General features: G+C 52.8%; 6 protein-coding genes across 6 annotated transcripts; 1 reads left to right on the forward strand and 5 right to left on the reverse strand.

Annotated features, from left to right (window-relative positions):
* Positions 1 to 118: 118 nt before the first annotated feature.
* On the reverse strand, positions 119 to 1,369 carry V2A60_006490 (uncharacterized protein; the record flags this gene model as incomplete). The annotated part of the gene is made up of 2 exons (XM_083257784.1): positions 119 to 931; positions 1,001 to 1,369. The coding sequence occupies 2 exons, from the start codon at positions 1,367 to 1,369 to the stop codon at positions 119 to 121; spliced, it is 1,182 nt and encodes a 393-aa protein (XP_083113910.1).
* A 1,666-nt stretch (positions 1,370 to 3,035) lies between these two features.
* On the reverse strand, positions 3,036 to 3,909 carry V2A60_006491 (uncharacterized protein; the record flags this gene model as incomplete). Its single annotated transcript, XM_083257785.1, has 2 exons — positions 3,036 to 3,759; positions 3,827 to 3,909. The coding sequence occupies 2 exons, from the start codon at positions 3,907 to 3,909 to the stop codon at positions 3,036 to 3,038; spliced, it is 807 nt and encodes a 268-aa protein (XP_083113911.1).
* A 1,743-nt stretch (positions 3,910 to 5,652) lies between these two features.
* Positions 5,653 to 6,156, reverse strand: V2A60_006492 (uncharacterized protein; the record flags this gene model as incomplete). The annotated part of the gene is made up of 2 exons (XM_083257786.1): positions 5,653 to 6,026; positions 6,081 to 6,156. The coding sequence occupies 2 exons, from the start codon at positions 6,154 to 6,156 to the stop codon at positions 5,653 to 5,655; spliced, it is 450 nt and encodes a 149-aa protein (XP_083113912.1).
* A 928-nt stretch (positions 6,157 to 7,084) lies between these two features.
* Positions 7,085 to 8,038, forward strand: V2A60_006493 (oxidase ustYa family protein; the record flags this gene model as incomplete). Its single annotated transcript, XM_083257787.1, has 4 exons — positions 7,085 to 7,448; positions 7,504 to 7,625; positions 7,683 to 7,767; positions 7,821 to 8,038. The coding sequence occupies 4 exons, from the start codon at positions 7,085 to 7,087 to the stop codon at positions 8,036 to 8,038; spliced, it is 789 nt and encodes a 262-aa protein (XP_083113913.1).
* A 76-nt stretch (positions 8,039 to 8,114) lies between these two features.
* Positions 8,115 to 9,173, reverse strand: V2A60_006494 (Zn(II)2Cys6 transcription factor domain-containing protein; the record flags this gene model as incomplete). The annotated part of the gene is made up of 2 exons (XM_083257788.1): positions 8,115 to 8,166; positions 8,611 to 9,173. The coding sequence occupies 2 exons, from the start codon at positions 9,171 to 9,173 to the stop codon at positions 8,115 to 8,117; spliced, it is 615 nt and encodes a 204-aa protein (XP_083113914.1).
* Positions 9,174 to 10,620: 1,447 nt separating this feature from the next.
* On the reverse strand, positions 10,621 to 12,024 carry V2A60_006495 (pyridoxal phosphate-dependent transferase; the record flags this gene model as incomplete). The annotated part of the gene is made up of 1 exon (XM_083257789.1): positions 10,621 to 12,024. The coding sequence occupies one exon, from the start codon at positions 12,022 to 12,024 to the stop codon at positions 10,621 to 10,623; it is 1,404 nt and encodes a 467-aa protein (XP_083113915.1).
* Between the last annotated feature and the right edge of the window lie 38 nt (positions 12,025 to 12,062).

A 12,062-nucleotide genomic window follows, 5' to 3' on the forward strand; every position in this document is an offset into this window, starting at 1 on the left:
CTCCCCAAACGCCATTGTTTTTTTGCTATTCTCAAATCATCACTGTCCGTTTCCAATCTCTTTGTTGATAAATGAGGCACTTGACACATTGCGTCGGTCGGCGTGCCAAAAACCGGCTTTATTCACCTTCGTTGCGCGAGGCATAGCTGGCCGCGCTCTCGCCTACCTTGACCTCGTCCTCGGGGACACCCACCGCCACGCTCATGACGCTCTGCCTGGCGCTGGAGCGGCTCTTGTCGCGGGGCCCTGCGATGCTGGTGCCACCCGTCGGCACAACGTTGGCGCTCGCTGTGGTGCTCGTGCTCTCGCTGCGTACATGTCGGGTGGCGCTGCTCTCTCTGCGTTCGCGCACCATCTTCTCCAGCTCGCGCACCCGCTTCTTGAGCAGCTCGTTTTCCTTCTTGGCCGTCTCGAGCTCGGTGCGATAAAAGGCCGTCTCCTCGTAGCGCGTAGTCGCAGGCATGAGGGCAGGGCTCATGTGGTCGCCGCCAAAGTTGCTTCCCGGCGTCGCTGCCACCGAGTTCGTGGATGCATGGTGCGGCACGCGCTGCTGGTGGAAGTAGCTCGATGGATCTAGCCCGGCTCCAGCAGCTGCTCCGCCGCTGGTCAGGTGCACTCCACCACCCGGGGCAGCCTGACTAGATCGCGACGTGCTGCTATCCTGTCGTGAGAGTGGTACCGGCGCCGGTGGTCGAGGGAAGTGCGTGCCGCGGCCGTCAAAGGACGATGCCAGCTGATGGCTCTGGCTGGCGGTTGACGAAGTGCGATGGTGGCGCCTGGTTGTGGGTATGGAGAATCCCGATCCAGAAAGCAGTGATGTCTCGGCGATGGGGTCGTGGCTAGTGCCCGCGGAAGCAGACGAGGCATTCGAAGCTACAGAGGCGTTATGGGTTGCTCGTAGGAGGGACAGTTCCCGGGTGAGGCGGTTGACCTGGTACGACGGTGTTAGTTTGTGGCGGGGTAGCATGTGCCATATGCAGCCGCGTGACGAGGGACGTACCAGGGCTTCTTGTTCTTTCTCGAGCTCCGTGTGAAGCTCAGAGGTAGTCATGGGTCGGGGATGTCGCAGAGGACCAGGGCCGCTCGCAGGCTCGGGCTGGGCGAGCTGAGCAGAGGTGAGGTGAGGGGAGGGCAGAGACGACGCGGCAGCGCTCCCGTGGTGGTGTTGGTGGTTTACGGCGGTCTGGTTGGAGGGGAGAATGTTGAGCGACGAGGATGGCGTGAGGTTTCCCGGGGACGGAGAGCCGACGGTGTGCCCGGGGACGGCGGCAGCGGCGGGCACGGTAGCCATCGAAAGGTTGCCGGATTGCCGGCGTGAAGAGGGTGCCTGGGGGTGAGGCGAGGCTGGTACAGAGTTCAAGTCGGGCATGGCTGGTGATGATGGCAGCGCTGTATCGTCTGGTCCTTGGAGGGGAGGCGCAGGCTATAAAGCGGGAGCGATACGAGGAGTCGATTGAAGAGGCCGCATACATTCGAAGGAGAAGAAGAAGAAGGAAATTTGGAGGAGAAAAGGGAGGGGGCGTATCACGACACGGGCGTTGGAAGAGAGAGACACGCAGAGAGAGAGAGAGAAGAGGCAAGTGGCGTTTCCAACAGAACGTCTCAGAAGCAAGACAATGGCAGAAATACAGTGGTGGAGAGGCCCTGCAAGACCCCTGTAAGACCCCTGCAGGATTGTACTGGGGCTTGAGGGAGTTGGTGTCCTTTGCGAAGCCGCTGTTTGGCTGGAAATGGCTACCTATAATTGTGAGATTATCTATTATCTGTTCAAGAAGCACAGACCAACGCCAGTGAATTAGGGAGAGTTGTTCATTCGTCGTGTGACTGATCCCGGCGGCTTATTAGGCATAGTGAAGCTAACTTGGTCGACGGCCGCCATCGCGGACCTGCGGGGAAGCTGGCGACTCTCAGGGTACCTAATTAGTTACTGAAGGGAGCGATGCTACAGTTTAATTTCAACGTGCCCTTGAGTGACATGCAAGTGTGGTCAACTCTCTATTACATCTGTATATTTATCTGTATATTTATCTGTATATTTATCTGTATATTTATCTGTATATTTATCTGTATATTTATCTGTATATTTATCTGTATATTTATCTGTATATTTATCTGTATATTTATCTGTACATTCATGCATGAATTTGGGTGAAGATATTGTGTGTGAATATGTGTGCATGTAGGTGCGCGTGTATATTTGTGTGTATAGTAGTGTATACTGGTAGTAGTGTATACGACTACCTACCTTAGGTAGTGGTTGGTGTATATGTGTGCATATATGTGCATGTATATGCATGACTATACTATGTACACAAGGGACAGCCAAGAACCCTGCCAAACTAAGCCGTGTACGGATAGTTACCAGCCGGGGCGTCCATGCCATCATTTCGAGGGATGCAATAATGCGGCAACCATATCGATCTCACTCGTCATTGCCTCTGCAGCAAGATCAAGCGCCGTGGCAATCGCCCAAGTCACAGGCAGGGGGTAACAAACCTTGCCAACACTTGTCAGTTAATTACATGTGATTGACCTCCTGAACGAACGGCGCAGTCTGGTTGCCGGGGACCAGTACAGTGTTGTACGACTTGCGGCAATAAATTCGGCCGCGAGATATTGGCCATTGTCTCCTGGCTCCTGAATAAGTAGTGAACAGTGCTGAAATGGATGCCCGTACAAGTCTAGAAAAATCGAACAGGTAACTTGTGGACCGTGCCAAGCTACCACTCTGAGAATAGAATTGCATATCGACGCCCGCCGGTGCAATTATACAAGCAGCTCAAAGTCTTGGGCTTTTAGCTTCACAGTACAATTACAAAATTACAACATCAGGGTCATTCATGATTCACATCTTGAACAAATTCAATGGTTCCACACCAATGATGCTACAACAGTCATAGAATTACTCGTATTCATAGGTCTCAACTTGATAAAGGATGCGAATACATAAGACACGCCATCGGTGGTGAAGGTCGTAACACCAATCAACTCTCAACATTCATGCCATGCACAATCAGCACTCTTCACCCGCCCGTCTAACCAGTCTTGGTGTCAGCGGGCGCGGGTGCGCCAGCGGCCCCCGCGGCAGGGGCGGGAGGCGCACCAGCAGCAGCCTCCTCCTTGGGCTTCTGCTGGCCAAAGACGCGCTCCAGGCCGGCGGCCTTGTAGGCGCTGCCCCCGTGACTCTCCTTCTTGAGGTCGGCGAGGCGGCGGGCCTCGGTGTGGATGTCCTGGACCTGGCGGGAGCCGTCGGTGTAGAACTTGACAATCTTGCGGCCGGTGGGCGTGGTGCTGGCCTTTTCAAAGTACGAGCCCAGGCCGGTGAGGAAGTTGTTGGCCTTTTGCGACAGGCCGTAGCTCTGGTCCGTGGCGCGGGCGCGGTCCGTGGCGTGGTACTTGGCGTCGAGGTTCTGAATGGTGCCCAGGAAGCGCGTCGACACGTTGTGCTTGGTGTCGAGCTCGATGGCGTGCTCAATGGCCGCGTCGCCGACGACGTAGCCGTGCGCGAGGTACTCGGCCAGGATGCGCGCGCGCGGCTTCTCCTCCTGCGTGATCTCGTCCGAGTCGCGCTCCTTGCTGTCGTGCGCGACGTCGTCGCCCGGCGCCGCGCCGCTGGCGCTGCTGATGGTGATGTGGTTGGGTCCGAGCTGCGTGTTGGTGAGGAGGAGGGCCGTCTTCATCGCCGTCTCCTTCTCAAAGGTCACCTCGGCGGTCTTGGTCTCGCCTTCGGTGGTGATTTTGATGTCGGTCACCTTGCCGCTGTGCGCGATTTGTTAGCAGTCTGCACATGTGGAGATAGATCGAGGCAGGACGGTGAAGCACTTACCAAAAGACAAAAAAGTCCTTGACCTCGCCATCGCTGGTCGAGGCAGAAATGTTCTTGACAATCACAGTAGCTTTGGACGCCATGATGTTGTATCGTGCGGGCAGGTCAATGTAGAGGATAAAACAGGGCAGATAATAAATTCAAGGTGCTTCTGGGGTGCAAGGTAACAGATATAAGTAAGAGATTAAGCAGTACGATTCCTGGGAACAGCTTTGTTGGGAGAAGCAAAAAGCATGTGCTCGTGGCAACATGGCACCATGGATCCAAGCTCTGGGCCTTGTTTGGGGCGGGGCAAATATCGCGACGTCATCTCCAAACTGTGGCGGTGCTGATCCGCTGAGCAAACCGCACTAGCTCGCGGGCTGCCTCCGTTGGTACGTGGTACTCTTGCTGTGGCGCAGACCGGCCGAGTTGACAAAAAAGTTGGCGAGGACCCTGATGACGAATTCCGAGGCACTTGCACATGGTTTTCTTGAGCCAGGTGCGTTGTAAAGGTCGAACTGGTGTGTGCACTTTGCAAGTCTCTCACCTGTCTTGTAGCCCATGCTGCATCCCACCGTAGTCATGCAGGGTGCCCAAGCCAAAGCTATGTACAGTACTTGATGCTCAGAAACTGATAAAGCTTGTATAGAAACCCAACCTGTAAGTACCGTTAGCACATGGTTGGGTAAACCTACGGATATGTTCCCGCTATACGAGTTGTTGATGAGCAGCCAAACAAGGCTTGGCAGTACTTGCAGGTTTCGCAGCGCCCCCGGTCAAGACACAAATCCATGCGCAGATCATCTCCAACAAAACTGCCATACACTCGCCTGGGAAACTTTGCAGTGTTTTATGTCCGTCTGAAGATGGTCCGGGTGATTTAGAGTACAGCTATCGTGTCCATGCATGTTACAGTTATGCTAGAGAGAGCTCGTTGCAAGTAGGCAGCAGGGAGCCCGTGCCTTTGGATGGCGATCAATACTCTGCCCATGTCCCACCGACTGGTTTGTCGCTGACGGCAGAGGAATCGAAGTAGGCATTCTCTTTTCCTTGCCATGATGATTGCCTTTCCACTCGGGCCGAGCTTGCTGTCCAGTACGAACCGGTTCTAGGGTTGACTGGCTCCAACGTCAGTTCGAAGCAGTTGTCTAGCCTAGCCATAGCTTTACTTTGCGGAGGCATGTGTGCTATTACCATCAAGATGTTTGTAGCAACTTATTAGGCACCGCCGTAAACCCGTAGGACGAAGCGTAGCCGGCGTCATCGAAGATGTTAGATAACCATTCAAGTTTCTTCAGCAAATAAAATATTCTAACTATAAACGGCCGCAACCTTGATCGAAACTTTTGAAAAAAAAAAAAAAAACTCTACTTGCGTTGATTGGCAACCGTTTCAAGCACTCTTTCATTCACCGGCCATCCACAAAGTGTTCGTGATAATGGTACCGTGCCATGGCTTGACAAGCAGCAGTAGCTGTGGGGAATAGTGGTCAAGACCCCCGCAACTGTGGAATTACCGGTCAATTTCCGTTCATTATCGTCCAACATGTGCTTGTCATGCAGAATATCGGGTGATGTCAATGCAGCTCAGTGTAGGAGGACACTGCGCTTGCGCGCCGCATCTCGCCTACCCTGGACAGATGTGCAACGGCACCACAAAGGAAATGAGAGAATAGTGAAACGCAATCTGCCGATAGAGTATATCGATAACTTTGACGCTTGGACTGCCCAAGAAGTAGACATATAATTATATAAGTTTTCTCAATCAGGATAGTATTTTGTCATGGCAGCCTATCATAAGCGCAACTAACATCCTACTTACAGTGTGCAGGAGTCGCATTCGACTTAGACGTTGCCATAAGCACCATAGGGCTCCAACTCCTCGGATTCTTGACGCTTCACGTTGCCATAGGCACCATAGGGCTCCAACTCCTCAGATTCCTGACGCTTCACATTTCCATAAGCGCCATAAGGCTCCAGTTCCTCAGATTCCTGCCTCTTTACGTTTCCGTAAGCACCATAAGGCTCGAGCTCCTCGGATTCCTGTCGCTTGACATTACCATAGGCACCGTACGGCTCGAGCTCTTCCGTCTCCTGGCGCTTGACATTTCCGTACGCCCCGTACGGCTCGAGCTCCTCGGCTTCCTGTCGTTTGACATTGCCATAGGCTCCGTAGGGCTCGACTTCCTCGGACTCTTGACGCTGAGCGAGGGCCGCACCTGTGAACTCGTCAGTCATATCCTGATTGCGACGAAAAAAGCATGCCCATCTACCCTGCGGATTCGTCGGGGCCGCCAAGACAGCCGACAGCAAAGCGACGACAGTAATAGTTTGGGTGATGAGTTGCATGGTTTTGAAGTTGTCACGGGGTTAAAGCTAGAGTAGAGGTTATCTGTTCTCGTAAAAAACTGTATAAACACAGACGTGGGGCCGTTTATATATGTTGCTTTCTCCAAAGATGTCCGCATCTTTCCGCCCATTATCTTATGATGCTTATCCTCTAGACATCCGCGTTAGGCATAGTAGGTCTCTTTCTTCACAAATGAATAAAAACCAAATCACAATAGATACTGTGGACTCAGGATGGCCCTGTGTTACTGGCTGTAAAGGCCCCGAACTTGCACATGATCCATGCTGCTGAAACTGTAATATAGCTTAGACAATTTGTACATCCCGCAAATTCTCTTTTTACGGTTAAATCATGGATCGAATCCCCCTTCAGACCTTGGATTGGCCAGAAAGCTCCCGATATGAGAAGTTGAAGCAACCAAGTCGCGCGTCTGACTTTGCAGTCCGGCGGGTGTGCGGTATCCTGCCATTGGGCCTGGGCAACAGCAAGCCGACTGACTGTAGGCGATGTCCTAGCGCCTGGCCTTTATTGGTCCAAAAGATGCCGAAAGCCAGGTCCGGATATCGCAATCTGACAGGCGCAACTAGTGGCTGCATTAGCTGCGATTTAGCTTGCAGAAACTCAATCACGTCGTCAACCACGCTGGCTACTATTGGCCAGAAAAAGACCGAGCTGTAGCTGAGTCGCTGCAGCTGGATAAGATCCTGGGGTAGCAGACTTTCATACAATTAGACATATCGGGTAGCTATTGAAATTTCGTGGATCGCAGCTCTACAGGTGGCCCTTTTGAATCGAAAACCCCTCGAGTTTTCTGCAAACTTTTACGTCTCCTCCATAGTTCATCGTGGTTGCCGCAGAAGACCAAGACGCATATTCACCTTGCTTCTCGCGCGATTGTACATGCCCTGTCCTCTCCTTTCCGTTGTCATGGACCCTGAAAAATCACCTTGTTCAACAACGCTGGACGATGACTTTGAATCAGAGTCTTTGCTACCAGATGCGCTGCTCCGATATCGTCTGGGCGCCGACTTTGAAAAGAAGCGCATGCGTTATCTTTTGATCTCGCTGCTTGGCATTGCGGTGTATACCATTGCCGTGATGGGAGTCACAGTATCAACACTACGCAAAGTTGACTACGAGTGTCGTGGCGGCCCACATCTCTATCCCAATTTACTCGAGGATGCGATCGAGTATCGTCTCGAAACGTTTGTAGACAACCACAAGCCCGATCATCCGTACTTTGGCGAGCCAAGCAAGGAACTGGATCACAACTGGCATGAGCTCACAAAGTGTAAGTACAAATAGCATAAGAATCAAAACCCGATAGCTGACTACAGTATTTGTAGGGTCTGATGTCAGGATCCCAGAATCCGAGGTCGAGCGTCTGGGTCGAGAATATCAGGGAGTTCACTTTACGGACGGCGGGTACTATGGCATGCTCACCGTTCATCACAATCTGCACTGCTTGGTATGGGGTTGACTTGACCAGCTTTGACTCGAGCGTGCTGCTAATGCTCAAATACAGAAGCGCTTGTATCAACACATGAATATCGACCACTACTTCCCAAATATGACAGACGAAGAGAGGCAAATGGAGTCTCAGCACACGAGTAAGAACCAGAAATCCGTTTCAATACTCTTATACTAATATGCGAATTCAAAGTCCACTGCATGGCACTAATAAAAAACGCGCTCATGTGTCAAGCAGACACGACTCTTCTTACCATGCGCTGGCTCGATTTTAGTCCAATTCCCGCTGCCAACTGGTCCACGCCACGCACCTGTGTCGACTGGTCTCGGATCGAGGATTGGACAAAGAATAACTGGGTGGACGCAAAAAAGGACGGAAGAATGGTGCATCCCAAATTTGGTGAGTTTTGATGCAGCCCGAGTAATCTTTTCCGCAGCATGACTCGGAGCCCATACTGACCTTATCTCTCTCTCTCTCTCTCTCTCTTCAGGTCAGGTGTTCGTCAATGGTAAACATAATGGTTCTCGAATAGGGGTATCTTTGATGCATGAAGACCATAGTCATTAGTTATTCTCTTGTTGAATCAATTTTCAAAGGTTTGCTGCCTTTTCGGCGTCAACTTTACTTGTGCTTGACACACTGAGTGCCTTTATGCCAACGGGATGTAGACCAGAGATGTATATTATGGAGATGAAAGATGCGCAAACGAATAAAAGTCAAAAATCCACTTCGTACAAGCAGTATGCATCAGGATGGAAATGTCTGACGCACTCTCATTTAGGCTCGTGTATGCTAGTCGTCTCCAATGAGTCCACACAAAGTATCTCTTATTTACCAAGCAGAAAAATGTACCCTCTGTGCATGCATCACCAACTGCGCTCTCTCAGTATCCCTGAATCCCAAATCTGGATTCATGTCGGAAGATTGACGCCGTGATACGCAACCCGTCTGTCGTTGGTGCTTCCACGCGCCGTGCACATACCCGAAGCCCTCTTCCATGAGGCCGCAGCTCCCGAACTCGGGCTCGTATCCGTCAAAGGCACTATCCGCATAAGGCTGCTGATGTAACGGTGTGCCCCAAAGAGCCTCCAGATCTAGTGCAGTTGTCGGCCAGTCATGATCCAGAAGGTGACACGGCGTTGGTACGTGTGCGACATCTGAAATCCCGGCCGTCGATCCAGCACCACGAACACCAACACGGCGATCCAAATCCAGCTCGTCTCGGCTATAGCTATATATGCTCTGCTCGATGCTGTACTCTGGGAGAGAAGATCCCATCTCTGCTGATGGCAGGTCGTGGTTGGCCTCTCTCGATGCGGCACTCGCCAAGGGGCGGATAATTCGGGGCTGAAAAGGTCCATTATCCTTGCGGACCTTGCGAGGTCTCCCTGTCCGTTTTGCCGGCGCATATGTGCAAGAGACTTTCTGCTTCTGGCAGCGTTTGCATGCTGGTCTGTCCTGGCTACACTTGACTTTGGAGGAGCTGCACTCCTCGCAGGAGCGTTTGAGCTCAGATGAAGTTGAGCTGTAGTTGAGGGCTTCCATTGAACAGTATCTTTCACGTTCAAGTACACGACAGTCGAGAAGCAAAGCTCGTATAAAGTGAAGTGGCAATAGTCTGGAATAGTGTTCAAAAGAGATAAGACGTACGTCAGACCATTTATACCGGCGACCAAGAACCATTCTGCAACCGGGATCCGCCCTCGACGCCCCGTATTGGGCCAGAGCAGAGTTGCTGTTGAACGGCTGAGAAGACATCAGCTACTAACCCCTCCATCTCTGTCTCCCATCAGTATATCTTTCCTCGTTGAACCTAGTCCGGCTCTTCTGTCATTGCACTTTCGATCCTGCCAAGTACAGATTACTTGCAAAAAAAATCCCATTCCAAGAACCATAGCTATTAGTGTGAGCCAGCTTGGCTGGGTAGTGTGCGCCTCTCAGACAAATCTCAAGCCATCTATAGCCACCTAGGCTTGTGCGACTCGCTGGTGCCATCACACCATAACAAGAAGAGACATCAGCGCCGCCACCCATGGGCTTCGTCCCTCAAGCCAATCCGGTCATGGACCCTGGATTTATCCATTGCCACCACGCGACATGGGGGAGCGCTGCACTAGTTTGCAGCTGCTGAATGGCGACTCTCCCTTAGCGAAGCCCGCCCCGTGGCGGAATCGGGGCCGCCCTCGCGTTGCCGCCGTATCGAGATGGGGTGGCTTACACCGGCCGCACGACATTCTCGACTCTCAAGCCTCAGTCGCCAAACAATTATTCCCGCTGCGGTCTTGTCCCGCTTGGGGGCTTGATAACACTCTTGGCAAATCGCAAACAATGGAGCAACTTTCCTGGCAATGCATCGACTGAACCCCCTCCATCTTCGCCACCAATGCGCCATTGCCGCTGAGGAGAGAGAGAGGCGTAATGTTGGCGCACACGGGGACGAGGAGCTCCGTTGGCGAGGTACAATATCGCGGCCCATGACGAGAAGGCACAGGCGGCACCAGAGCAGGAAGATGTAGAGGTGATAAGTAGCCCGTGCGCGAGAAGCGCTCCAGCCTATCGAGACGCAACACACCGGCCAGTGTCAACGTGCTGAGCTGACCACTTTGACTTAGCCTGGTGCCCTGTATCTGCAGATGACCAAGTGGCGTTATCATACCCCGCCATCTTACACCATGGCTAGATGCACCTAACGATAGCTACCTGATTCAGCTGCTCGGCAATGATGATACTCGAGGAGCAAAGTATGCATATTTAGGTCGTGTCTGCCATTCACAGACGTACTATTCGACCATTGCCACCCAAAAAAAAAACTGGATACTGACTAAGATCATTATTTCTTGACACAAGCACCCGAGTTGCATTACTGGATCGTAAGTTTGGGAGCCCTTGATCTCTACTTCAGCCGGCAAAACGACAAGAATGTGGCTTACAGATATATTCATTTGAATAGAACAAGTTTGTGATTTATCTAAAAATTTGCATAAATATCAAATTAGTAGAGAGGCAAGGAGCCCTCCGTCTCGGCAAAGGCGCGCTCCAACATTTCCAAACCTTGCTCGACTTGCTCTGCCGAGATCGTGATGGGCGGCGCGATGCGGAACACGCCGCCAAAGCTGGGGTGGGTGCTCAAATTCGCCCAGATGCCGTAGTCAAAGGCCTTGTCCCCGATTCTCTTGGCCAAATCACTGGCGGGGTGCTTTGACTCCCGGTCCGTGACGATTTCGATGCCGGCCATTAGCCCACGGCCCCGGACTTGGCCGACGCAGCCATAACGAGACCTGAGCTTGTGCAGTCCCGCGTGAAGGACGTGGCCGACCTCGCGTGCGTGCCGGACCAAATCGTCACGGTCGACAATCTCGAGCACCTTGTCGCCTACGGCGGCGACCAGCGGGTCGTTGAGATGAGTCGTGTAGAAGAAGAACTTCTTGTCCCGCGACACGCGGTGGATATCGTCGCTCGTGACGACGGCACTCAAGGGCAGGCCGTTTCCGAGAGTTTTCGAGAGCGTCAGAATGTCTGGGACGACTCCTTCGTGGTTGATGGCCATGAAGTCGCCGCAACGACCAACGCCGGTCTGCGCCTCGTCCACGATGAGAAGCATGCCGCGCTTCTCGCAGTGCCTCTTGAGCGCTCTCAGATACCCCGGCGGTAAAACATGCATCCCGCCAGAGCTCTGGATGCATTCGACGATGCAGCAGGCGAGGGATCCGCAGGACTGCAGGTCAATCATGCGCCATCCATAGTCGAGCTCGGCCTCCCAGTCATAACTGCCATCATATTTGCGAAAGACGGACCGGTACGCGTTTGGAGCCGGGAGCATCAGGGTTCCCGGCATGAGCGGACCATGGCCGCTGCGACCGAAATGGAATTGCGCCCCGACAGCCTGCGCGGTAACACCATGCCAGGACGCGCCCAGACCGACGACTTCAAACTTTCCCGTGTAGACTTTGGCCAGCTTGATGGCTGCTTCATTGCTCTCCCCGCCGGTAGAGAGAAACATGGCTCTGTCGAGCCCTTCCGGCAGCATGTTGCATAGGCGCTCGGCAAGGTTAACCACGGGAGGGGATACCATGCCGGAGAAGGTATGGTCTAGGTACATGGCGTGATCCGCGATAGTCTTCACAATTTCTGGGTGACCGTGGCCCAAGAGACATGACATCTGACCAGAAGTCCAGTCTAGCAGCCTTTGACCCCTCGCTGTATAAAAGTAGAGACCAGCGGTGCCGACAATGATTTCATCGTGTATACTACTCCCGAATCCTAAAAGAAATTTTCGGGATTTTTCAACGAGAGTGTTCTGGTCCTCGCCCTGATATAGCGTCGGTGCAGGCCCATCCTTTGTGAGTGCAAGGGCCGTGGTGCATTCGTCAGGCGTTGTGTTCAAGCCAGGTGCCATGTTGACAAGAGATGAGCAGAAGAAATGATTTGTAATGA

The sequence above is a fragment of the Cordyceps javanica genome, chromosome 4 (assembly GCF_051103115.1).
Source record: "Cordyceps javanica chromosome 4, complete sequence".
Classification (NCBI taxonomy): Eukaryota; Fungi; Ascomycota; class Sordariomycetes; order Hypocreales; family Cordycipitaceae; genus Cordyceps; species Cordyceps javanica.